The sequence below is a fragment of the Physeter macrocephalus genome, chromosome 19, assembly GCF_002837175.3.
Source record: "Physeter macrocephalus isolate SW-GA chromosome 19, ASM283717v5, whole genome shotgun sequence".
Classification (NCBI taxonomy): domain Eukaryota; kingdom Metazoa; phylum Chordata; class Mammalia; order Artiodactyla; family Physeteridae; genus Physeter; species Physeter macrocephalus.
In genome coordinates this window covers 39,934,638-39,962,467 of record NC_041232.1, presented here as the reverse complement: position 1 = coordinate 39,962,467, position 27,830 = coordinate 39,934,638, and the positions used below count along the sequence as shown (strand labels likewise).

The window sequence follows — 27,830 nt, the reverse complement described above, 5'->3', positions numbered from 1 at the left end:
TTAGGCAGTCTTCTTTGATTTTTTCTTCTCTGCTTCTTCCTTTTCCTTTCCTGTTTCATTTACTTGTAATTCAATTTCTTTGGCACTAAACATCTGAAAAGAGAAAAAAATTTAAAAAGCAAATTTCAATTATAGCAATAATTTCTAAATATTTATAATGTGAAGGAACCCAATTATACTTTATAAATTTTTATGTTCTATTTATAACATTATATTTTATAACTTCAAATATATAATGAAATATTTCACAAGGTTCAAAAGCAACATACTTGTAACAATTATGGATAAAACCAGAACTCTATGACATTTCCACTCTTGTGTGCTAATATAGAAAGTTGGGCAAATGCAACACTGCATTACATATCCTATATATGATAACTCTGAAAACATTTTTATGCGAGGCTTATTCTATTCATGAGCAAATAACTCGTTACTGAACTCCTATCCCTACCCCACTGTGTGATTCTCGAAAAGGTTTGTCTATTTTATCAGCTCATGGACTAGCCAAAGGCAGGAAAATGATGATTTACACTGTGCTTTGTTTACAGCTACTACTCGAGTAGAGAGCAAAACAGTTTTTATTTTATTTAAATCAATTTTATTTTATTTAAAATCAAAGTTGGGAGCAACTTGCTCAAGATCATATGGTTAAACAAATGTATCTGCTGGAAATTAAACCCAGATCTATCCAATGCCAAAGCACAGGCTCTATTCACTACACAGCCTATTGTGAAATATCATGTGGGAAGATAGTGTAACTTTGGTGCCAGTACACATACCATTCTACTACTCATAAATAAAACTATATGTATATCTGTGTGTGTGTCTGTCCAGGTGTGTACAGATGTATGTGATGGGGCTGGAGAGGTGACTCTGGACTCAATGGTTCTGTGTCCCTGTGGTGTTGGCACATCTGTCCCTGAGTCCTTGGCAGCAGGGGTGACAACCTGACTCAGTTCCTATCTCCATACTCTGTGCTCAGCACCCTGGTTATTTATGTGGAGCCTTGCAGAGACAGACCCAACTACCCTGTCCCTATTTCTCTTATTCATTGAAACTTGCTCCTGCACTCTCCTTGCATCCCCATCCACTGGTGTCAAAACAACAATAACACACACAAAAAGAACTGTCACGAAAACAAAAGCAAAACCCACTGCTCCACACAGCACTGATTTCAACATTATTTCCCCTTGAAATATTTTCTTTAAAACAAAAGTTATATGTAAAATAATCCTTTTTAGCGCACTTTTCATATAGTTTCCCATCCAGGTGCTTTTGTACACTCTCAGCTAAAGAACAGCTAGTTAGCAAATAGTGTGAAGCTCTACCTAACAAACAATAGTGAACCACATTTCAAATGCTCTTTAGCCAATGAGTCCTCTATCACAATATTTGGAACAATTTATCACAGCGTTCTGAATACTTTATTTTGCAGTCTAGCAGTTTTACCACATAATGGCTGACAAAAGGTGTACAAATAATAATGCTAGACTTGCCATAAAGAAATATGGAAAGATTATCACACTAGATATTAAAATGCAAGTCTTGCATAAGCTCAAGGCACTCATAAGTGAAAAGTAGAGAAAATAGATAAAAACCAGTAGGCAATCAAGAAAGGGTGGTTTTTTGACATAATGAAGGATAACATTATGTTAGAAGCCTAGAGGGCCAACAATTATATAAATGGCAGCTGAATGACACTGGCTAGAAGCTAATCTTGATTTCAGAAGATGTAAAGACAGGAAGAGTAACTGTTCTCTATATGGTGCCAGGAATGAATCTTTGTAAGGAATATGCTACACTGACCCTATATAGGACTGACTCAGTAGGGGTTCCTACTTATAAGAACATATACTAAATAGGGTAGGCCTATATATATAGATCTCAGCACATCTAGGTCTTCCCAGAGGGCTAGGAATAGATAACTGCTTGTGTAATAAGCATGTACAAATTAGTGACTATTAGGCTACAGAAACAAAACAAGTCATCATAGTGTCAATGGATGCTAATGGATGTTTCAGGCTTATAATAAAAGATTCACAGGTGTCAACAACATATTAAATTTTGTCAAAATACTTTATACTACAGATATTTTTTCCTCTTTGGTTAATGACTTACCTTCAAAGGTTGCTTTCTTCTTATTATAGCAAGTTCAATGTTTTTTCCACCAGATTGAACAACCTAATGTAAAACAAGTGCAATTTTAGAATTACTTCAGGAAAGTCTCTGTTTTAATAAGCGACTGAATAAGGGGGAAAAACATGCTTTTCTGTACATGCTTTATTAGATCACTTACTTCCAGCAAAGCTCTTATTGCTAATTTGATAGCTTCACTGTCGTTTGCTATAGCATCTTCTGTGTAATTCTTTTCTAGAAATTCTCGGACAGTTTTAGCACTTCGACCTATTGCATTTGCCTTGAAAGAGAGAAGATAATTATTAATATCACTGCAATATGAATGAACTTATGGTTACTAAGTGAGGTTTAGCGCTTACTCCAATATTTCTTAGCATAATTACTAAATGAAGATTGTAGGTTTGAAGATTTAGCAAACATTTCAACAGCTCATTTGATTACTATATGAATAATCTGTGGTGATGGCATGCCTGACTTTCAAATATACCAGTGCTTTCCTGGCCAGTGCTTTCTATTTCCTTAATGGCTCCCAAGTCCTTAGTAGTCAGAAAAGATTAAAAGAGTTGAAACTCGAAAAGATGTGAAGAGGAAAGGAGACATAACTTTACAATATGATGCAAAAAGAAGAAAAGAAAAACAAAGGACATCACTGTGAAGAAGAAAGTTGTTTCTGTGGATAGGACTGTGCATCATTTTCTTAGAACTTAGAATATAAGTATACTAGTTACTGATTCATTATATCCTTTGACTGTAAGCAAGAAGGGCTGCTTCTGTTCCATTCCCCATTTTTCTTTGTTCTTTAGAAATTTTCATCAGATGAAGGGAAGAGGTAAATGTATTTTCCTGGCTGCATGACTACAGGTAGTATATGGCATGTTCTTTCCATTTGGTCTCAATATCCAGTACTAGTAATGATAATGATGATGATAACAGTAATTTATATTAACAGAGCACTTAATGTGCCAGGCACTATGTTAAGCATTTTACATGGATTATCTCATCTTAACCATCACAAAAACAATTAAATAGGTACTGTTACTACTCTAATTCATTGAGGAAGAAATGAAGGGTTGACAGGGTTAAAAGAGCCTTCTCAATCTCAGCACTGTTGGCATCCTGAGCTGGACAGCTCTGCCCTTGTGAGGGCTGTCCTGTGCACCGTAGGATGTTTAGCAGCCTTTATCCACTAGATGCCAGCAGCACCCCGGCCTCAGCTGTGACAACCAAATGTGTCTCTAGATATTGCCAAATGTTCCTTAGGTGGGACAAAATCACCCCCATTGTGAACCACTGGCTTAAGTATTCTTGCCCAAGATCATATAGGGGGTAAGTAGAAGATCTGAGCTTTGAAACCAAGCAGACGGAATCACCAATCCAAGCTTTGAACTCTATATGCCATGCTACCACATGCCCCTTGCTGTGATGTCTCTAGAGAGAGAAAAGAACCAGCAGAAAGGCCTATCCTTTCACTGAAGGATTCTGGCACGAAATGGGGGATGTCTCAGTTCCAACTGGTAGGTATTATGATTACTGGAAAGAGATCTCAAAGGAGTCTTTTAGGAAGTGAGTATGAAAACACCTTTTGTACTACATGAGTATATAGTTATGCTACTTGACAGAACTTTTCTGATACCTTTATATTTCAGAAGATTAAAATAAATAGCTGTGAAATTTTAAATCAGATTTTGTGGCCTTGAAATTTCATTAAGATCAAAGGTAAAGGGCTTCCCTGCTGGCGCAGTGGTTGAGAGGCCACCTGCTGATGCAGGGGACACGGGTTCGTGCCCCGGTCCGGGAAGATCCCACATGCCACGGAGCAGCTAGGCCCATGAGCCATGGCTGCTGAGCCTGCGCGTCCGGAGCCTGTGCTCCGCGGCGGGAGGGGCCACAACGGTGAGAGGCCCATGTACCGCAAAAAAAAAAAAAGATCAAAGGTAAAGCCTTCAGCCTGGTATCACTTTGGAGTTTATCAGCTTCTAGTTTGTTTTGATTAACTAATTGGTTGCTGCCCAGAGAGGAAGTACATAAGGTAGAGGTTTGTCCAAAAATCTCACTGAGCCTTTAAAAGTCACCTTGTAAATTCCTGGTGACGTTCCTGTCCACCTCTTCCAATTGCTGATGTCAAAATTCTTTTAACTCTTAACCTATTTGACTGGTTTCCTAAAATCTAGCTGCTTCTTGCCACACTCATGCCCCTACCCCTCCCTGCAACCCGATCACCCACTCTAGCTCACTTCAACAGACTCTGATGGGTTTGCAGTGTTTTTCCTGCCTGCCTATCCAGATTAATGATGATTTTCTGTGGCAAACAATGTTAGCCGCCAACCCCAATATCCATTCTTCCTTTGTAACAGAACTCTAGGCAATGTGCCTGCTGAAAAATGTCATGTCCTACCCTCCTGTTACCAAAAGGTATATACAAGTGGAAGTAACTGGGTGAAACTTCTAGGAATCCTTGCTGCCTGTAATGCAGACATGTTGGCTGGAGATCTAGTAACTACCTTGAGAGCATGAGAAAAGACTAAGATAATAAAAGAGACAAACACCAGCAACTGCCTACTTCAATCTTCTCACGTAGGAAAAATAAATTCTTCTGTGTGAAGAATCATCGTATCTCTGTTGTTAGGAGCCAAGAACAATAACTCATGAATACACCTTTGAGTAGATCCTGTGACATACTGCCCCACCCCCCCTTCAGAAATGAAAGCCTTATTCCTACAGTTGGCTGGAAGTGCCAATGGCACACAGCCCTCAGCTCTTAACTTTCTTTGAGAGGTGCCTTTGTTAACAAGAGCTGCCTCACCTAAGGTCTTGTACTATCTAGGGCTGGCCCAAGTCCAATGACTGATTGATGAACAGCTATTAATGTCCAGTCCCCTCACCCCAACTTGGGACAACTTTGAAGAGCTACCCCAGATCCAGGGCTTCCCACGGGATTGATGAGGCCTTTATTGAGATTGCACTGCAGTCCAACTTTTCCCTCAGCCTAATCTGGTTCCCTTCCCTTCAACAAATGCTGATCCCCAAAGCACTTCCTACTATACTTCCTAAAAATGATGGTTAAATGGCCTTTAAAATATTTTCCAAAGAATACCAGAGTGGAGAGAGGATCTATGATAAAAGGGTTCCAAATTCAAGTAACCTCGGAGACTACTACTTTAACTGCTTCTAGAATATTTACAACGCCTTTTAGAAGATGCAGAATGTAACAAAATTTATTAAATTTCTTTAGAAAAACATCTCTCAAAGTTAATTAACTTTAAGGAGCTTGTTTACATTACACCTATTAACATCAAAAGAAATACACTTTGAGAAACACTGCTCTGAAATATACAACATATTAACTTTGTTCCTGTTTTAAAGTGTTACCTACAACAGCAAAACACTTGGCCTTATAAGCTCTTCACCATTGCTCCATCCAAGCTGTCCTTGCCGAAATCACCAATGACTTGCCTGTTACCAAATTCAATCATTTCATGTCCTCTTCTTACTTGATCCATCAGTGGCACTGACTCAGCTCATCAACTCTTCTTAGAATACTGTTTTCACTTAGGATCCAGGATATTGCTTTCTGGGTTCTCCTCCTTTACAGACTAGGCTGGATCTATCCCCACCTTTCACTGGCCACTGCCCCTGATCTAAATCTGGTCTTGCCTGAATTATTATTAAGAGTCCCCTAACTTGTTTGCCTGCTTCTACCCTACAATCTGTTCTCAATAAAAGAGATACTTTTAAAATATAAATCAGATCATGTTACTCTAATAATCAAAAATCTCTAGTATCTATTTCACACATCCTCTATGTGTACCCTGTAAGACTACAACCTAGTACTGCAGTGTTGTCATCTCACGGTACCAGAGCTGTGTTCTCAAGTCCTCTATACCATCCTGTCAGGCTACATGGTATAGTAGGTCAGAGTAAAAAAACAAAGCATAGAAACAAACAAACAAAAAGACTTGATCTTATGTTTAAAGTGCCATAGCACCCCCCCCCAAATAAAAATAAAACTGGAAGATTTTACTCCACCTTTAAAGACTGTATATCAGAATTTATATAAAATGTATAGAGAATCCTTTGGCCTAGGGAAATAGCATGAAGTAGTGGACAGAATACTGGACTAACAAGCAGAAGACCCTGAGTTCTAATTCCAGTTTTGCTATTAACTAGTGAACTTAAAAAAAAAAAAATCGCTTAACTCCTGAGTCTTACTTACCAAATACGTAAAATTAAAGTTTGCAAGACTTTTTTGTTATAGATGATTTTTTAAAGCTGCATAATGCTTCCTTCAACCAAAATCTTATAAGAAAGTACAACATGTAAAATCAGTAAAATGATGATAACGGGGTGTACGTGTATGTGTGCACATGCTCACGCTGTTCACACCCTCCCCACCTCCACCACGTGGCCTTGCAGTACCACAGCAGCAGTTTCAGACCTGACTGATAAATGAAATCCCCAACAATTAAAAAAAATTCCATAATTTTCCTGACTGACCTTGAAATGAAATAAGAATGCTTCTCTATATAACCCCCAGGGAGCAACCAAATTAAAATAGAAAATTATGTAAACTTGGAAATTGTTATGATATTGAAATCAAAGGTCAGGATGTAATGATAAATGTAAACAGAAGATGGCAGACTTCAAAATATTTAGAGAAAGATTGAGTGTAATAATTTGTTTTGTTTAGGGCATAGATTTGGGAGGCACATGAAATCTAGTACCTGTAAAAGATTTCTAACCGGCAGAAAAAATGTCTGGCATTTGCATCAGGTAAATTCATAGTTTCTGGTTACCAATTAGATTGTCCAGATAGCCTTTTAAGATGTGCAGTTAATAACGCAAGTATTCAGATCTTTGTGGCAAGAATATAATCCACTGTTTTACTGGCCTGGTTAACTCATAACCGTCTTATGAGTATGGTCAGCTAAAATCAAATCCTTTAGTTAATACAGGTTTAAAGACCAAAGCAGTATTTCCCATGAATTTATTTGGCCCTTAATAATAGTAAAATAAGCTCTTTATAAAATTATTTAAAGCCTGAGTGTTTAAACTTTTAATAAAGTCAAAATCACTTAGACTCTATAGTATATAGTCTTATTCTTATATATGAGAATATACAAAAATTCACTTCTGCAAGCTGTCACTAGTTTCCCTAAGCCCTAGACTTTTGTATTAGATTTGAGTTTACCATTAAACAAAGTTAGCAGTTGGGTAATAAAACAAGAGTAACAACTTATCTGGAAAACAAACTATGTTCCAGGAATTATGTGGATACAACTGCCAGGTACTGACACATAAGTATAGATTCATAGTTTGGGGTGCTTTGACTCTCCTAGAATAGAGGATATATTAAAGATTTCACCATGAGATTTAAAAGCTCATTTAATTCTTTACTGAAAACAAAAAGACTATTTCTACTCAAAGCAAGCATCCTACTAATATGGAGGAATGAATGATGAAAAGAAACTGGGTATTTATCTTACTTTGCCATTTATATACATTTTGGTTTGTCACATTTTTCAAAAGCAAAGATCCTGTGATTAATAAACCGAAGTGTTTCTTTATCCATCAAAAACCATCATAGTTTCTGACTAGCTAAATTGTTACATAAAGTTTACACTACCATCAATATTTTAGTACAACATAATTTGTTGTCATGTCCCTGAAAGTGATAAAGCACCTACTCAAATTCTAAAATACATTAACAAATTCATGACTCACCTTCCAAGCATGATAAGTACCAGAGGGATCAGTCTGGTATAATCTTGGGATACCATCATCATCAAATCCTACAATTAAGGCAGAAATACCAAAAGGTCTTCGTCCATTGCTTTGAGTATATTTCTGAAAAATAAAATGTTTTCATGACTACTTTCTATATGAGGTCTTTTAAAGAAAGGACAACACTATTACTTATCAAATAAATTCCAGTAGTAAAGTATTCCTGATAAAATGATCTTTATTAATTCCTACTGTGTGTAACTTCAAGATCCTCTTCCTTTTTCTGTACTAACCACAATCCACCATGAAAATTTTAAGAAATAAATGTACACAGTATGTAAAATAAAATCGTAAGTTTCTTATGTATGGTCTTAAATTTGTTTTCTCATTGCCTTATGTAAGTTTGGTAACTTAACCAGACTGTAATCTTTTTCTTACTTCAGAGAATTGTGCATGTCATACCATTTTGGTTCCCAATAAAGCTGATTTCAATGAGCTGTGCTTTGGAAGCATGTCCTTGGTTTACTTTGAGGGACACTTTGTTATTACCAAGTATTCTTACTTGATACTATTACTATCAAGTATGTTCTATTCATTATACCAAGTTATCTCTACATAAAAACCCAACTAAGACACTTCTTTCAGTACCAAGACAAGGAACCTCTGTTTCTCCTGAAGAAAAAATGTTTTTTCCTGACTGACAGTGGGGCACTGGAAACCAATGGTATTTCTTTTTACTTTAGTGCCAGGAACATTCTGAATTTGTGCTCTAGGGAGTGGAATTCACACTAATTCTGAGACTAGCGTCCGCAGAAGTTGTGCAGAGAGGCAGCCCTGGCAGAAAACTCAGGACTACATTTGTAGGCAACTGTAGGAACTGTATATAACTCTATGGCTTGAGATAGCTTTATACTAGCTTTCTTCTTGGACTTGTCTACATATCTATTTTTAAATTTTAATTGTATTATATCTATATTTATAGTCCACTTTAAGTTTTGTGTTCTTTGGGTTTTTTTTTTTTTTGGTTTCATGGCTTGTGGGATCTTAGTTCCCAGACCAGGGATTGAACCCGGGCCCCCTGCAGTGGAAGCATGGAGTCCTAACCACTGGACCGCCAGGGAATCCCAAACCAGTTTAAATTTTGAATGCAAATAGTGAGTTAAAACATAAACTCTTTTTTTTAATAACATACTTTTATTTTTAATAAATTTATTTATTTTTATTTTTGGCTGCGTTGGGTCTTCGTTGATGCGTGGTCTTTCTCTAGCTGTGGTGAGCAGTGGCTACTCTTCGTTACAGTGCGTGGGCTTCTCATTATGGTGGCTTTTCTTGTTGCGGAGCACAGGCTCTAGGCACGTGGCCTTTAGTAGTTGTGGCACGCAGGCTCAGTAATTATGGCTCGTGGGCTCTGGAGCGCAGGCCCAGTAGTTGTGGCGCACAGGTTTAGTTGCTCGGCAGCATGTGGGATCTTCCCGAATGAGGGGTCAAACCCACGTCCCCTGCATTGGCAGGCGGATTCTTAACCACTGCACCACCAGGGAAGTCCACAATATAAACTCTTAAAGAATAGGGTCTGTCTTTTTTCTCTGTATTTCCTAATGTTCCTAGTTCACACCTAAGTATGAAGTAGATGTTTTGTAAACATACTTTAGAGGAGAGAAACTTTTACCTTATTTGCTTAATTAACCACTTTTTTTGTTTCGTTTTGTTTTGGCTGCGCCGTGCTGCATGTGGGATCTTAGTTCCCCCACCAAGGATCAAACCTGCACCCCCTGCACTGGAAGCATGGCGTCGTAACCACTGGACCTCAAGGGAAGTCCTAATCAACCACTTTTTAATGAAAAAGTAACACATGCACAACTTAAAATAATTTAAAAGAACAAAAGGTGTACATGGGGATAACTCTTTTGTCCCAGAGCCTCAGGCTCCTCCTCAGTAGCAACCCCACTGTTACAGATTCACAATGTATATCTCTATAAATGTTCCATGCATAATAACTTTTGTATTTCCAAAAGAAAACCTAAAAACCACAATTGGGAACCTTGTTTTTTGGTGAGTACCTTTTAACTACTGGGAAAATCAAAGCAAAGAAAAAAGAAAAACAGAACAATATAAAAATGTTGAACTTTCTTGAAACATGAATTAAATTTTAAAAAATGTATGTAATCTAAAACTTTAATATCTAGAATATATAGAACCTATTAAAAAACCTCTATGTAGACAAATGGTAAAATCCATGCCAGGAAGTATTCTAAATGCTTTAAAATGTACTAAATCATTTAATCCATACTGCAATTAAACAAACATTATTGTAACATTCATTTTATAAATAAGAAAATTGAGGCAAAACAGGCTAAATAGTTTTCCCAAAGCATTAACTAGGAAGTAGCAAAGCCAGGATTTAAATCCCAAAACTCTGGCTCCTGGGAGCACATTCTTAACTACTAGAGTGCCTGTCAAAAGGAAAGATAGTTTACACTGGGAGAAATGAAAATAGCAAACCAACATGTGGAAAAAAATTGACCTTACTACTAATTATAAAATACAAATTAAAACAACTATTACAGTACTATGTTATACTTATTTGCAAAATAAAAGAAAAATGAAAAACCCAATGCTGATGATTCTTCAGGGATGTATTTATGCATTGCTAGTTGTACAATAAAAATTTGTTCAATCTTTTTAGAAAGCAATTTAGCTACGTATAACAAGAGTCTTAAAACTAATTACAATCTCTAATCTAGTAATTCCATACTGAAAATTAATTTAACAATATAATTCAAAAAAGAAAAAGAAAAGCTGTGACAAGGATAGAGTAATGTTATTAAAGCAGCAGATTGAGAGAGAGACAGAGGGAAAGGCAGAGAGAGAGAGAGAGAGAGAGAGAGAGAGAAGGAAAGAAACTGGAAACAACCTAAATAATTACCAGATAGCAACTAGAAACAGTACTATATAGTTCGTAAGCACGTTAAGTATAAGGAGATGTTGCCATATTTAAAGAACAAAGAAAATGATAATAAATGAAACAATACTTGTATGCATCATGATTATACTAAATGTCAAATCATGTATCTACACATGGACTCAGAAGAAGTCATATCTAAACCTGATCAGTTTAGCTTTGTAGGTGAAAGAATCATGGGTATTTCTTTGGAAAACTTTAAAACATGTGTTTTACTGCTACATCTCTGATGTAGAAATCTGTTGAACTGTAGAAATCTCCTTAAAAGGTTACTCATTTTTTAAAATTTAATATAATTCTCAGAATTGACATTGATTGAGATTTCTGATATCAAATCAATCCACTCCACTGGAATAAGAATGTGAGTTTGAAGTTAAGTGTGAGAAATAATAAGGAATTTAGGATGTTTTAAAAGACTAAATGGTTGGAGTGACTGTAGTATTCCCATGACAGGACCCATAATGATGGAAAAGAAGAAAACTTGAAGAAATCTGTTGGAATACTGGCTTACCTGCTTTAAGGTTGCTATGAAACGAGTTATATATTCTACAGTGACTGGGTCCTCAACTGTAAGCTTATGACTCTGGCACTCCACACGAGCTCTGCTTATTACTACTCTTGCATCAGCAGTCAGTCCTATAAAAGTAGTCGATACATTACAAAAAAAGGATGACATTTTTTCTTGTCAAAAGGGTTTTGGCCACCATGATATTTTTCTTTTAACACCCTTTGTTTTTTCCAATATATGTTATTAATAAAGGATTTATAAAATAGACTATAACTCATCCTAAATTAGTTTCCTTCATTTGATCCATTCTTATGTACTTTTTAAAGAAAATTGTTTTAAAGAATAATGTTTAAACACTAATGTTAAGTCACCTATTTCCCAAAGATAAAAACGGTTTAATTCACAGGACAGTAAGTCCCCTACATACGAACGAGTTCTGTTCCGAAAGTGCATTCATAAGTCCAATTTGTTCCTAAGTCCAACAAAGTTAGCCTAGGTACCCAACGAACACAATTGACTTTACAGTACTGTACTGTAATAGGTTTATAATACTTTTCACACAAATAATACATAAAAAACAAACACTAAAAATAAAGAAAACATTTCTAATCTTACAGTACAGGACCTTGAAAAGTACAGTAGTACAGTACAACAGCTGGCATACAGGGGCTGGCATCGAGTGAACAGGCAAGAAGAGTTACTGACTGGAGGAGGGGAGGAGGTGGGAGATGGTAGAGCTGAAGAATCGTCAGCAATAGGAGACGGAGGGCAAGCTGCAGTTTCACTCACGCCTGACGTTGATGGCACAGGTTCTGGTTCCTTGCTGTATTCAATTCTATCTACCCTCTTGGAAAAATGATCCAGTGATGTCTGGGTAGTAGCGCACAACAGCTGACATACAGGGGCTGGCATCGAGGGAACAGGCAAGAAGAGTTACTGAGTGGAAGAGGGAGAGGAGGGGAGAGATGGTAGAGCTGAAGGATCGTCAGCAATAGGAGACGGAGGGCAAGATGCAGTTTCACTCACGCCTGACTTTGATGGCACGGGTTCTGGTTCCTTGCTGGATTCAATTCTATCTACATGCTTGAAAAAACGATCCAGTGATGTCTGGGTAGTATCTCTTTTTTTCTTGTCATAGATGACACGGTAACACTGGACTGCATTCTGAACGGCTGTTGCAACCTTCGTGTACCATTCTATGTTCGGGTCCTGTCCTCAAAAACTAACAGCGCCTCGTCAAATAAAGAAAATCCCCTTGTCATTTCCTGCGTTGAGAATCTCTTCAGTTCTTCAGCAGTACCAGCTACATCACTTCTGCTTTTACCCTTGCTTCCGGATATCCTGCTTGAAATAAAGACACTGTACTACTGTACTCTATACAGTACTGTAAAGTACATAAAAGCACAACCACTTGTAGAGGATGCATGCACATGACAATGTACGCCAGACACGTGAACTAACTTATGTGATTGGACACGTGAAGACCCGTTTGCATCTTTGAAAGTTCTCAACTCAAAGGTTCGTATGTAGGGGACTTACTGTAGCTGGTTTATTAGGTTTTATTAAATTAAAAAAAATCTCTGTAGTCATATTTTTAAAAACTTTTTTGAGAAGATATCAGTGGCAGATTGTTCAAAGGTTGATGGTCTATCATAATTCCAGAACCAAGATACTTATTACCTAAACCATGAAGTAAGCTGGATTTCTTCTTATGAAAACAATGAGTATTACTTCATTATCAAACAGAATTCAATCTGCATTCAGTATAACTGTGACATGTCACTTCTCAGCTTTTTGTCTAAGATTAGGGGTTTGAAAATCAGGAATGTTAAAACAGAAAAAGAAGGGAATTCCCTGGTGGTCCAGTGGTTAGGACTCTGTGCTTCCACTGCCGATGGCCCGGGTTCAATCCCTGGTCGGGGAACTAAGATCCCACAAGCCATGCGGCCAAAAAAGAGAAAGAGAGAAAGAGAAAGAAAGAAAAAACTTCATCTTGCTTTTGTCATACCAAAACATCATGTGATGAATTCTCAACACTTCTAATAAGGAGATAGAAGGTGTTTCTAGCAAAAGAAAAACAAACTGACCAAAAACTTAAAATGGATTCTAATAATTACAAACATTTCTACTAAAGACTTTTTTGGCATTTGACCTTTCCATCACCATTTTTTTTCTTTCTCCACTCTCTTAATATCATATTGCCCAAAAAATTCTTTCACAAAATCTCTGAAACAGCCGTTTCCCACATAACCATCAGTCTTTTGCAGTCACAGACTCTTGTTTCCCTTCCACACCATTTCAAAACGTGTTTCTACAAACCTGGAAGAACTGTCAGCTCCTGAAGATAGTTAACAGTAACCAACAATGAAGACGTTGTCAGAATATGCCGCTGTTAAGAACACTCTAACATTCATGAGTAGGGTGTGAATTATAATCAGATACTCAGTTAAAGAAGAGAAACTGATTCTCTTCTCTTTGCAAAGGTTACGTATGCAATAACTTGGATGAACTGCAAGGGAATTATGCTGAACAAGAAAAGCCAATATGAAAAGGTTATATACCACATGATTTTATTCATACAACATTCTCATGCAAAATTACACAGATAGAGAATAGGTTAGTAGTTGCCAGATGTCAGAAACAAGAAGGAGGAATAGCATGATGTAGCCCTGTGATGACCAAAGAGTTGTATATCTTGATTTTGGTGATGGCTACACGAATGTACGCATGTTAAATCTATTAAACCTACACACACACACACACACACAAATGCAAGCAAATGAATACACGTAGAGCTGGTGAAATCTGGATAAGCTCTGTGGCTTGTACCAATGTCAATTTACTGGTTTTTAAAGATGTTACCTTTGGAGGAAACTGGGTAAAGGGGACTTCCCTGTGTTTTTTTGTAACTTCCTAAGTATAATTATTTCAAAGTAAAAAGTTTAAAAAGAAAACAGCTACCTAAAGTTATAATTAAGGTAATATATTTCTTTTAACATTTATGTTTTATTAAAGCTCATTATCAGAAATGCTGGTTTAGAGTTGTGATTTCCCCAAAAATATAAGGCATACTGTTTATGTTTAATAAGAAATGGAGTTTAGCTCTATATGTTGTATAAATATTGCATAACAGCTACAGAGGGGCCAACTGTTACCCTACTACACCAAGATACTCTATCATTACCGTAGGTCCCTAAGTACCTGCAAAAGCCATGCAGACATGGTCATCAAGGGCACAAATTTTCCTCACAGTTCTTTCATCTTGAAGCTTGGCAACAGATTTCTTTTCGACCCCAAGCACAACTATATCAGTACCTCGAATTCCAACCTGTTGAGTCATTAAAAAAACATAATGAGTTGTCAGTTTTAACACAAATCAAATTATTCTAACATATGACTTACGGAGAAAGGCTTTTTCTTAACCTTCAATAAAAATGAGAAAAGGAGACTTCTAAGAAAATAGATGCATAGGTATAGGCTTACTGGAAGTTCATTTCCCAAACTCAAAGCAAAGACAAATAGGTATAAACTAGAAGAATATGTTAGCAATGCTGAAACTATGTGAGTGTCCTAATCTCATACAGTACACCTAAAGAAGTACTATCTCAATAAAGAAAAAATTTAACCCAAGTGAAAGAAGATGCTGGAAATACATGTGAATTCCTTATAGAATGCGTAGTACCAGTGCTGGTGGTAGGAGAAGTAGTATAGAAAGTCAAGTAGAAAAAATCCTGAAAGCTCTCCCATGAATCTCACAATTTGGAGGGATAAGGAATAGGGGCTATAACCAGCCAAGAGAAAGACCAAATGCCCTAACGCTATATCAGTGATAAGGAAAACCTCAATGCAAACATGAATATAACAAGAAGAATCACTATTGCTCCACTCTCCACTCCTTCACTTGGGAAGGAAGTGGGGAAAAGTTTAAAGAATAATGTATAAGGGTAGTAGCTCTCAGATAGGGACTTCTGGGAAACATGACCCTTTTCTCAGGGGTTCAAGAGTAATCTATGAGAATTTTAATTCTGTATTACAATGGTAATGTAAATATTTTGAGAGGCATTTGTGTTTTATGATTGCCTTGTGACCAAATGTGGTATTAGTACTGTTTTATACAGTATAATTATGCAAAAAGGTGTGCTTGAATTAGCATTACTGAAGTAAAAATATAGAACAAGTTAAATATATAGAACTAGATCTGAGACTACATCTTCCAGTTAAGTAAAACACAGACAATTTATCAAGGCTTTTGCTCTTATTGTTCCCTTACTTCAAGTCTGTCAGTTTATCCAGTAGTCGTCCTCTTACCATTCTATCCAACATCAGCTACCCTCCCCCCACATCCCACTCTCACCTAATACACACATGTCGAACTTTATACCCTACAGGGAATATGCCTTTCTACCAAGCCATGGGACATTATAACACTTTAACATATATTAGGACTCAAAAAAAAATCAATATTTTCCCAAAATTGAAATAAATCCAATTCAATTCATTGATCACGAGAACACAATAATTTACGTAGCTCTCACCTAAATAATTTTTGACTTGATAAAGTGATTAAAACTGTCAAAACAGACTATTTAGAAAATGTTTATAATGAAAATCCTAATATTAAAGTCTTCTGTGGATGAAATTAGGCTCAGAAGAAAATTCATAATCTCACTTTATAAAATCAAGTAAAAATTAAGAATTCATTCAAGAAGATCAAAAACGAATAAAAATACTTAAGCTAAACTTAAGAGGCGAAGTAAGGCAAAAGCAGAAATTAATGGTTAGGGAGAAAACAATACAATTGATAAGTAATACTAAGATTTAAAAAAATTTATTTTATTTTATTTTTGGCAGCATTGAGCAGCTTGTGGGATCTCAGTTCCCTGACCAGGGATTGAACCTGGACCACGGCAGTGAAAGCCCAGAATCCTAACCAATAGGCCACCAGCGGACTCCCCAAGATATGTTTTTTAAAAGAAATAATTAAAAGCAGTAATTCAGTTAATATAGCCAAGAGGAGGAAAGGATAAAATAAATATATGCAAGTGTGAAAAAGTAGGAATTTAAAAATTCTAAGTTAATAAATTTGAAAACCTGACTGAAAAAAGATGACAGATTAGAAAAATTAAAAATTGCTCATACTTACTCAAGAAAAGATAGAAGTCTCACCCTTACTAACCAACATGGGAAATTTCAGGAAAGAGCTATTCCTCAAAAGCAAGTGTCAGACCTAGAAGTTGCATGGATAAATTCTTTCTAATCTTCTGTTATAGGTACTTCCTATGCTATTTAAATTATTCTATGGTGAAGATCAAAATTGAAATATTCTAATGCTTTTTAAAAATTATTTTTATTGATTGATTGATTTTTGGCTGCGTTGGGTCTTCGTTGCTGTGTGCAGGCTTTCTCTAGTTGCGGCGACAGGGCCTACACTTCACTGTGGTGTGTGGGCTTCTTATTGCTGTGGCTTCTTTTGTTGCGGAGCATGGGCTCTAGGCGCCTGGGCTTCAGCAGTTGGATCACGTGGGCTCATTATTTGTGGCACATGGGCTTAGTTGCTCCGCAGCATGTGGGATCTTTCCGGACCAGGGATCGAACCCGTGTCCCCTGCATTGTCAGGTGGATTCTTAACCACTGCGCCACCAGGGAAGTCCCCCTAATGCTTTTAGGGAAAGCTATGTAACAATGTTAAAATCTGGCAAAAAGTACTAATGATTTTCACTTAGGAAACCTGATGCCCATTCAAAATGATATTCATAAATAGAATCTAGAGGTACAGAAAAATAACAATATACCATAAATAGTATGGTTCATTCCAGGAGTTTTAGGAACATCAATAAAAGTAAATCTTTTAATATAAATGTTACACTGGGTAAGTGGAGATCTGTTATTTTTGGCCTTCTGATAAGAACAGAACTTCAATTGTTCTTGAAAAAATACTGAGTCTTTAGGTGGGGCTATAATGTAACCCAGCCTAGCCAAATGATAAATCCTAAAGTTTTACTGGAAGTGTTTGGAAGACAAGATAATTCCTTCTGCTGTACCTAGAGCTGGAAGCCTGAAGCCTAGGGCTCTCTGGGAGCCACCACGTAGAGATGTTATGTCTGAGGGTGAAAGTAATAGGGAGAGGAAGCAAGAGATAGAAGGGGAGAGAGATGGAGAGAAAGGGAGGAAGAGACACACCAGCTCTGCTGACATCGTTTAATACCCTAGCAGCCATATAGTTGAACCTGAAAGCAAGGTTTACCGCTGCTCCCTTTGAATACTTGACTCAATGGATTTACTTTTTTTGCTTAAATTAGTTTGATTTGAATTTCTGATACCGGCAACTGAAATAGTACAAACTAAAACAATCAAATAGTAAAAATAAAAAGTAAATGATAAAACTACAAAGACGTGATAAAATTCAACATCCATACCTAAATTAAAAATAACACTAGAAAAGCAGGAAGAAGACTATTTGTGAAAACTATTTCACAGCTTGTTAAAAGTATCACAAACCAGCAGCCAGGTTCGTCTCAGAATATGAATCACCGTCCATTCAACTGTTCAAGCCAAAAATCTGGTTGACATCCTTTATCATTCCTTCTTCCACACTGTCCATTTCCAATCAATCACCAAGTTTCTGTCCATTTTACCTGCAAAAGCTATCCACTTCTTCCTATCACCACTCTAGTAAAAGCAACCATCATTTCTTGCCTGGACTATATACTACTGCATATCCTAATAGGTTTTCCAGTTTCTTCTCTTGCTCCCCACTTTCCTCCTTCCATCCTCCCCCTTCACTGTACCCCCATCTAGTCTCCACAAAGCAGCCAGCACGAGCATTTAAAAACATCAACAAGGTCAGATTACTCTCCAATTGAATATCCTTCTGCTGCCCTTAGAAACTTTTTCCAAACTCCTTAGTCTTGCTAATAGAGCTGGGCATGATCTGACCCCTGCCTACTTCTACAATAGTATGTCACTGTTGTTAACCAAGCACCAGCTACACTACCTTCTTTCAGGACTTCTCAAACACAATTCTGTTTCCCTCCTCTGAGCCTTCACATGTGGTATTCCCACTGTCTGGAATGCTTCTCCTCTTATTTCAGGTCTCAATTTAAATCTCACCTCAAGGAGTCCTTCTGTATTATTCTCTAAACAACCTATCTGTTCGTGCAATCAACACATTTATAATTATTTATTCATTATACTTATCTCTCCAAGTCGTTAAATCTATGAGGGCCGAAAAAACAATCAGGCAAATCTAGATGGGGGATACTACTGAACAATTAATCCAGTCTCTTCAAAACATCCAAGGCATGAAAATAAGGGGGGATGCTGTTCAAGAATAAAAGAGAAGATATCTCTTACAGCTTACTGCAATGCATGGACTTTAGATTCAGACTTAAACAAAAGAACTATAAAAAGATATTTTGTAAGCAATAAGGAAAATTAGAATGTAGACTATTACAAAATATTAAGGAGTTTTTGTTAATTTCATCGGGAGTGATCATGGTTTTAAAAAAACATCTTTTTGGGGACTTCCCTGGTGGCCCAGTGGGTAGGACTCCCTGCTCCCAATGCAGGGGGCCCAGGTTCGATCCCTGGCTGGGGAACTAGATCCTGCATGCGTGCCACAATGAAGAGTTCGCATGCCACAACGAAGAGTTCGCATGCCACGACTAAGAAGTCTGCATGCCACTACTAAGGAGTCCACATGCCACAACTAAAGATCCTGCATGCTGCAACAAAGATGCCCTGTGCTGCAACTAAGACCCGGCACAGCCAAAGTAAATAAATAAATAATTAATAAATATTAAAATAAATAAATAAAAATTAAAAACATCCTTTTTAATCGAGATAAATACTGAAATATTTACAGGGGAAATATCATAATATCTGGGATTTATTTTAAAATACTCCATTGAAAAATGAATTTCAACTTCAGCCTCACACCATATACAAAAATTAACTCAATATGGATCATAGAATTTGCCTGGGGACTTCCCTGGTGGTGCAGTGGTTAAGAATCCGCCTGCCAATGCAGGGGACACGGGTTCGAGCTCTGGTCCGGGAAGATCCCACATGCTGCAGAGCAACTAAGCCCGTGCACCACAACTACTAAGCCTGCACTCTAGAGCCCGCGAGCCACAACTACTGAGCCCACATGTCACAAAAACTGAAGCCCTCACACCTAAAGCCCATGCTCCGCAACAAGAGAAGCCACTGCAATGAGAAGTCCATGCACCGCAACAAAGAGTAGCCCCTACGCACCACAACTAGAGAAAAGCCTGCACGCAGCAACGAAGACCCAACACAGCCAAAAATAAATAAATAAATAAATAAATAAATAAAAAAGAATTCGCCTGTGAAGCCGTCACGTCCTGAACTTTTGTTTGTTGGAAGATTTTTAATCATAGTTTCAATTTCAGTACTTGTAATTTGTCTGTTCATATTTTCTATTTCTTCCTGCTTCATTCTTGGAAGGTTGTACCTTCTAGGAATTTGTCCATTTCTACTAGATTTTCCATTTTAATGGCATATAGTTGCTTGTAGCAGTCTCTTATGAGCCTTTGTATTTCTGTGGTACCCATTGTAACTTCTCCTTTTTCATTTCTAATTTTATTAATTTGAGTCCTCTCCCTTTTTTCTTGTTGAGTCTGGCTAAAGGTTTATCAATTTTGTTTATCTTCTCAAAGAACCAGCTTTTAGTTTCATTGATCTTTGCTATTGTTTTCTTTGTTTCTATTTCATTTATTTCTGCTCTGATATTTATGATTTCTTTCCTTCTACTAACTTGGGTTTTGTTTGTTCTTCTCTAGTTGCTTTAGGTGTAAGGTTAGGCTGTTTGAGATTTTTCTTGTTTCTTGAGGTAGGATTGTATTGCTATAAACTTCCCTCTTAGAACTGCTCTTGCTGCATCCCATAGGTTTTCATTGTCATTTATCTCTAGGGATTTTTTGATTTCCTCTGATTTCTTCAGTGATCCATTGGTTCTCTAGTAACATTGTTTAGCCTCCATGTGTGTGTGGTTTTTACAGTTTTTTTTCTGTGACTGATTTCTAATCTCAGAGCATTGTGGTTGGAAAAGATGCTTGACATGATTTCAATTTTCTTCAATTTATCGAGGCTTGATTTGTGACCCAAGATGTGATCTATCCTGGAGAATGTTCCATGTGCACTTGAGAAGAAAGTGTATTCTGCTGCTTTTGGATGGAATTTCCTATAAATATCAATTAAGTCTATCTGGTCTAATGTGCCATTTAATGCTTGTGTTTCCTTATTAGTTTTCTGTCTGGATGATCTACACAATGGCATAAGTGGGGTGTTAAAGTCTCCCACTGTTATTGTGTTTCCCCTTTTATGGCTGTTAGCATTTGCCTTATATATTGAGGTGCTCCTATGTTGGGTGCATATATACATTTACAATTGTTATATCTTCTTCTTGGATTGATCCCTTGATCATTATGTAGTATCCTTCCTTGTCTCTTGTAACAGTCTTTATTTTAAAGTTTATTTTGTCTGATATGAGTATTGCTACTCCAGCTTTGTTTTGATTTGCATTTGCATGGAAATGCAAATCATTTTTCCATCCCCTCACTTTCAGTCTATATGTGTCCTAGGTCTGAAGTGGGTCTCTTGTAGACAGCGTATATATGGGTCTTGTTTTTGTATCCATTCAGCCAGTTATTGTCTTTTGGTTGGAGCATTTAATCCATTTACATTTAAGGTAATCATCGATATGTATGTTCCTATTGCCATTTTCTTAATTGTTTTGGGCTTGTTTTTGTAGGTCTTTTTTCTTCCCTTCCTCTTTTGTTCTCTTCTCTTGTGTTTCCCTCCTAGAGAAGTTCCTTTAGCATTTGTTGTAAAGCTGGTCTGGTGGTGCTGAATTCTCTTAGCTTTTGCTTGTCTGTAAAGCTTTTGATTTCTCCATCAAATCTGAATGACAGCCTTGCTGGGTAGAATATTCTTCATTGCAGGTTTTTCCCGTTCATCACTTTAAATATATCATGCCACTCCCTTCTGGCCTGCAGAGTTTCTGCTGAAAAATCAACTGATAACCTTATGGGGATTCCCTTGTATATTATTTGTTGCTTTTCCCTTGTTGCTTTTAATATTTTTCTTTGTATTTAATTTTTGTTAGAAAAATATGGAATGCTATGAATTTGCATGTCATTCTTGAGCAGGGGCCACACTAATCTTCTCTGTATTGTTCCAAATTTAGTATATGTGCTGCCAAAGTGAACACTTAATATGGATCATAGACTCAAATGTAAAACTATAAAGTCTTAAAAAAAAAAGGAGAAAATTTTTGGGATCTTGGCAAGGAGTTCTTCTACTTGACACCAAAAGCATGAACCATAAAAAGGAAAAAAATTATAAATTTGGCCTCATTAAAATTACAAACTTTTGCTCTGTGGATGTCCATGTGAAGAGGATGAAAAGACAAGGTACAGAGTGAGAGAAAATATTTGCAAACCACTTAACTGACAAAGTACCAGAATCTAGAATATATAAAGAACTGTCAAAACTCAACAGTAAAAAAACTAAACAGTCTAGTTAGAAAATGGACAAAAGACATGAAAGACATTTCACTGAAGAAGATATACAGATGGGAAATAAGCACATGAAAATATGTTCAACATTATTAGCCATTAATGGCTAATTTAATTAAAACCACACTTAGGTATCACTACACACTTATCAGAATGGCTAAAATGAAAGACAGTAACACCAAATGCTGGCAAGGATGTGTAGAAACTGGATCACTAACATATTGCTGGTAGGAATGTAAAATGGTACAGCCACGCTGAGAAACAATTTGGCAGCTTCTTATAAAACATGCAATTACCATACAATCTAGTAATTGTACACTTGGGAGATTTATATCAGAGAAATAAAAACTTATGTTCATACAAAAACCTGCTATGAATGCAGCTTTATTCATAACAGCTCCAAACTGGAAACAACTCAAATGTTCTCCAACACATGAATAGTTAAACACTGTGGTACATCCATACCATGGAACACTACTTGCAATAATATGCAACAACTTGGATGAATCTCAAGGGAAGAAACCAAATTCCAAAAGGTTTCATATTGTATGATGCCATTTAAATAACCTTTTGAAGTTAAAACAAATCAACCTCAACTTTCTCTCCAGGCATTTTCTCACCAACATTTAAACGTATGCTGAAGTCTCTCTTATCTTAAACAAAATCTTAAAGACCACTTCATTTCAATTCTGCCTCTCTCTCTCAACTTCAAGGCCAAATACTGTCATCAACTCTTAGCTTATAGTAGCTTTCTACCCCACTCCTCCCAGTGTTTAGTCAAGGTAGACTACACATAGGGTCATTAAGGTCCCTTAAGGTTGCAGTCTACCCTAGTCTACATAGTCTATAGGCTAAATTTTGTCTTCTCTAGTGAAGAAGAGTACTCAAGAATACTCATTTACTTGACCTTCAACATAGTTTTTAAGCAAGGGAGAGAAAGGATACACTTCAAAATACCAATAACTATCTCCAGCCCAGATCAATATCCTGAGTTCCAAATGTGTATATTCAGCTGCCTCACCGTCTCTGTGGATCAGGAATCTGGACACAGTTCAGCACAGTTCTCTGGCTCAGGGTCTCTCACAAAGCTGCAACCAAGTTGTCCCCCAGGACTGCACTCATCTCAAGGTTCATGGGGGAGAATCCATTTACAAGTTCACTCGCATGGTTGTTAACAAGATTCAGTTCCTTGTGGATTGTTGGACTAAGAACCTCAGTTCCATACTGGGTTTTGCTCCATACTGGGTTTTTAACAGAAGCTTCCCTCAGTTCCTTGCTACATAGGACCCTCCAAATGACAAATCACAACATGCCAACTGTGTTCCACCAGAGTAAACAAATGAGAGAGTGAGTGAGGATGAACAAGACGCAAGTCACCATCTGTAACCTAATATCTGAAGTGATGTTCCATCACTTTTGCCTATCCCATTCCTTAGAAGCAAGTCACTAGGTTCAGCCTACATCCAGGGGAGAGGGTTACTTAAGGGCATGAACACCAGAAGGTGGGGATCATTAGAGGCCATTTTAGAGGCTGCCCACTACAGATTCTATAAGCATCTCAATCTCAAAAAGTCCAAACCTCAGTTATCTTCTCCTCATACTTAGTGCTTCATATTCCCTGAAAAAATGGCAGTGCCATATACTAAGAGGCTAAATCCAGAAATGGAGGCACCCTCTCTAACTCCTCCCTCTTCAGTACCTCCTCTTTTCCTTCCCCCACCCCCAGTACCAGCCAAATAATCATCAAATGTATGAACTATGCTGCTTAAGTTTCTCCAGAATCTGCCTTATTTCCATTTTTGCCCCAACCCTAGTGAGAACTATTATCATCTTTCATCTAGACCAGTTCCATAGACTCCCATGTGGTCTCCCTGCTTCCAGTCTTGATTTCATCTAATCCACTGACCACGATGCAGTCTGAGAAGTCTTTGAAAAATAAAAATATGAAGATAAAAGAAAAGAAAATCTGAATGTGGCATTCCTCTACTTAAAACCTGTATTAGTAGGGAACATTTCTCACTAGGCAAACCTAGACAACACAGAGATGGATTAGGGACAAAAGGATCTAGGCACTATAATATTTACTTCTGCATATCAGCCTTCCTGCTCTCTTGATGCAGAGAGGCTTTATCTGTACAGAAAAAAAGATGGCCACCAGCAACCTTGGACTCATATCCCAACAGTTCTCCCAGAGGAAAAAAGCTACCACTATCTCTAGCTAGAAAAGTCCCGAGGATGGACTTATATTGGCCAGATTTCTGTCACTTGCTCATCGCAGGAGGACAGAAACTATCAATGATTCTGCTCGGGTCACGTGAGTACCTCTTTGGTGGGATAAATGCAGTCTGTTATTAGAAAGACAGAACAGCAATAGACACATCAAAACCCTTCAAGGCTTCTTATTCCTTTAAAAGTGTTCCGTGATCTGGCTCCTGTATCTAGCTTCATCTCTTCCCATTTTTCCACTGCTTCAGCAATCCTGAATGCCTTCCAGTTTGTGAACCATAGTCATATTTTCCTTCTTGGTCTTCCCATACGCTATTTCTTTTGTCTAAAATACTCTTCTCTTTCCCCTTCCACTTTTTCACCTGGCTAACTTTCATCTTTCAGGTGTCTACTTAAATATTACATACACCTTCATGGGGACCTAACACCTAGAGTTCCCACAATGCCTCATATTCTCTCATTAAAATACTCTGATAGGCCTTGTTAGGACTATCTACTCATAGTCATCTAACGTTCCTGCTAGAGAGTAAGCTCTCTGAGGCCATTGACTGAGTCTATTTTGTCCACTGTGAAATCCTAGGACCTAGCACCACATTTGGTAGATATAAGTGTTCAACAAAAATGTCTTGAAATAATAAATGAAAGTGCTGGAAGAACTACAGACCAAATAGAAGGAAAAGGAGAAAACAAAGGGATAGTAAAGAATAACACCTACCATTTATTAAGTGCTTGCTGTGAACCAGACACTGCGCAAGATGCTGAACGTGTATTATTGCCTCATTCATTTATCACATCAACACTATGACGCAGGCACTATTTTGAGGCCTATTCTACTATTTTAAAAAACCCTGAAGCTTAGAGAAGTTAATTGCTTTACATGATACATATCTAGCTTCCACACTCATGATGTTGACAGATAAGTAATATACAAAATTTATGAAATAAATTGCATGGTGCAATGCAAATAGCAGAGGCTTTGGAACTAGAAAAACTTAAGTGAGAATACGGGCTCTATCACTTTCTAGTTGGGTACCTTCACCAAGCTATGGAAGCATCCTAATCATGGTTTCCACATACATTAAAAAGGGGATTAAATACTGTTCTTAACGTTAGATAATGTACATGAAATACATGGTATAAAATAGGTATTACTTAAATGGTAGTTTACTTCCTTGCCAGTTCATCCACTATATATCTTGCAGTAGAAGCACAAAAGGAATTACACCATCTAGATTCTCAAAGATCTTACTATCCAGTTGGTGTGAGAAGACTATTAAGAATACCTGAAGTTAAAGAGAATATGAGGCTAAACAGTAAATACTCTACACTGCTCTGTGGTACAGATGATAAATTCAGAAGAAAAAAGAGATCCATGATGACTGGACTGGATCAGAGACAGGGCCAAAAAGGAAAGAAATGTGCAGAGACTCATAGAGGATAAGTAAGATGGAGAGTGACAGAGAGGTGTTTTCCACTCTCCCCACCTACAAGGCAGAAGCATACATTGGTAAAACCATGAAACTGCTCCCTTAATTAAAGAGCGTGTTTGTGGATCGTGGAAGATTTTCATGGCCAGACTGTGGAGCTGAGATTTGATAAAGTAGGAAATATGGAGCTAATAACAGTTTGGGGTCAGGGAAAGGACAGAATGAGGAAGGATAATAAACCTTAACCTTTTCATGGGAATATTGTGAAGGATTCATTTGTTTCTTCCCTAAAAAGAAAGTATTACCTCTTTGAAATGTTATTCAAACATGTTTTCATTTATATAAAAGGTAACTAAAGCAAAAAGAAAACAGGCCTCTTGCCTCACTTCATGCTGTAAGATAATCATCAAGAAAGAAGCAGAACCCAAGGACTCTAATTGTGGCCCATATAACTTTTTGTATTACCAAATAATATCGTATCTACATACTGGTCACAACTGGCCAACCTCAGCTTATTTATAACTCATCATATCAACTGTCATTTATAGACAGAATATTTTGTGACATATTTTAATAAACAAGTGCCATTGTAAACTTTACCCCATGTGAAAGGTCATAGTGCCCTCAAGGAAACACAATGAATAACGCCGTACAAAGATGCAAATTATAATTTCAGAATCCTGAGACGAAACTGTCTCATCCTTCCAATGTGTCTTTAAAAATGCCCACTATAGGTATTTTTATATCCTTACCCTTTTACAGTTCATTACAAAGGAACCATCAATCAGTTCTTTAGCATTCTTAAAACATTTTAAATAGCCAATGCGGTTTCTTATTACACCTCAGTCTTCTCCCATTACTCCCTTTATTTTAGGTTCTAAAACTCGGGCATTATTTTCTAACCATATGCTTCATGGCATGCTGGGGATTATATAATTTTTGTTTTTATCAAAATGGTACCCTTATGGTTTAAGCTACATCAGGCTTTTCTTACATTTACAATTCCAAAAGAATTACTTACAAAACAGAAGTAAAACTAGAGGGCCCAATTAAATAGAAAAATACTTTAAAAAATGGTAAGATTCTTTCTAGTGTTATTTTTTTTACCACTTTACATTTGATAGATTTATGATAAAAGTGAATTACTTCCTTTCATAACTAAGTTGGTATGGAAAGTAAGAGAAAATACAGATACTACTAGACTTAGAAATGCACTACATATTGTCATAGCTAGTGTCTCAATTTCCAAGATACACAACAAACATGCTCATGAAATTTGAAAGATTAAAAAAAAATTGGATCCTCCTGAATTCAAAGGCTAGGATCTGGACGATTTGGGGTAATATATCTTTGGTCACCAGGGCACTTTTGTCCTTTTAAATTTTTATAAATCACCAAGATTATTAAATATAATTAAAACTTGGCAGGAGCATTACTGCTGCCCTGAATATGTTAGTTCTTCAGAAATGTGGATATATCAATTTAAAGGAGGGTATAATCTCTCAAGGAATTCCAGTATTATTTAAAAACCAAACCAAAAGAAGTGGAAATGGCAAAAGAGCGGAGATTCTTGGGCTTAAAGCCTCTAGAAGGCTGTTAAATATTCAGGAGTAAATTTTTGGACAATTATTTTTAAAAGGTGAAAGTGTTGGAGTAGATTAGCATTTTCAACCCTTCCCTCAACAAAGATTTAATTTTACATCGATTTAAGCCACATTTCAGGGACAGCCATGTTTGATTTTTACTGTAATTATTACTTTTCCATGTGTCTGCCAAATCCTGAGGAAGTGGGCAGTGTACATTCAGGCAGGCTGTTACAGGCTGAAAGAAGTCTTTTCTTTCCTTACTGTCAGACACAGCATTAATATCTCTTCTACAGTCAAGGCTACAACACACACACACACACACACACACACACACACACACACACACACACACACACACACACACACACCCTAGTTAAACGTTTACAGCGACTGTTAAAGGCAGTTGCACAACGGAAACCTATAAAATCTACCAACTTTTAACTCCACCGCTTCCATCCCACATTTCAGAACAGCATCTCCCTCAATAAAGCAAGGAGGCAATTTTCACACGTGGGAGACTCTTTTCTTGTCCCCCTACACTGAGTGATGTGCTGGGGCAGCGGGGTAAGGAAGGCCTGACACACGGCAGGGACCGGTGGTCAAGAAGAGTTGCTCGCTCACCACGGTGGATCCTTTCTTTACCGCTTCCTGGGCATATTCCACTTGGAATAGGTGTCCGTCCGGGGAGAAGACGGTGATTGCCCGGTCATACTGAGACGCCAT

General features: G+C 37.2%; 1 protein-coding gene and 1 non-coding gene across 2 annotated transcripts; both read right to left on the bottom strand.

Moving 5' to 3' along the window:
- Positions 1-27,830, bottom strand: PSMA8 (proteasome 20S subunit alpha 8). The gene is made up of 7 exons (XM_007118278.2): positions 27,729-27,830; positions 14,529-14,655; positions 11,331-11,455; positions 7,858-7,980; positions 2,297-2,416; positions 2,119-2,181; positions 1-93 (listed from the first exon to the last, which is right to left on the bottom strand). Exons 1-7 carry the CDS (start codon positions 27,828-27,830, stop codon positions 1-3), a joined length of 753 nt encoding a protein of 250 aa, XP_007118340.2.
- Positions 21,457-21,561, bottom strand: LOC112064136 (U6 spliceosomal RNA). Its single transcript, XR_002891388.1, has one exon. It is a non-coding gene; the product is annotated as a U6 spliceosomal RNA (small nuclear RNA).

Bases quoted from the DNA above. Each gene is read 5' to 3' on its own strand.
- PSMA8 (XM_007118278.2), bottom strand. From the start codon at position 27,830: ATGGCGTCTCAGTATGACCGGGCAATCACCGTCTTCTCCCCGGACGGA. The intron at 14,656-27,728 runs GTGAGCGAGCAA...ATGACTCAACAG, and splicing joins TAAAGAAAGGATCCACCGTG to GTTGGAATTCGAGGTACTGA. The intron at 7,981-11,330 runs GTAAGCCAGTAT...TTTATTTTTCAG, and splicing joins TCATAGCAACCTTAAAGCAG to AAATATACTCAAAGCAATGG.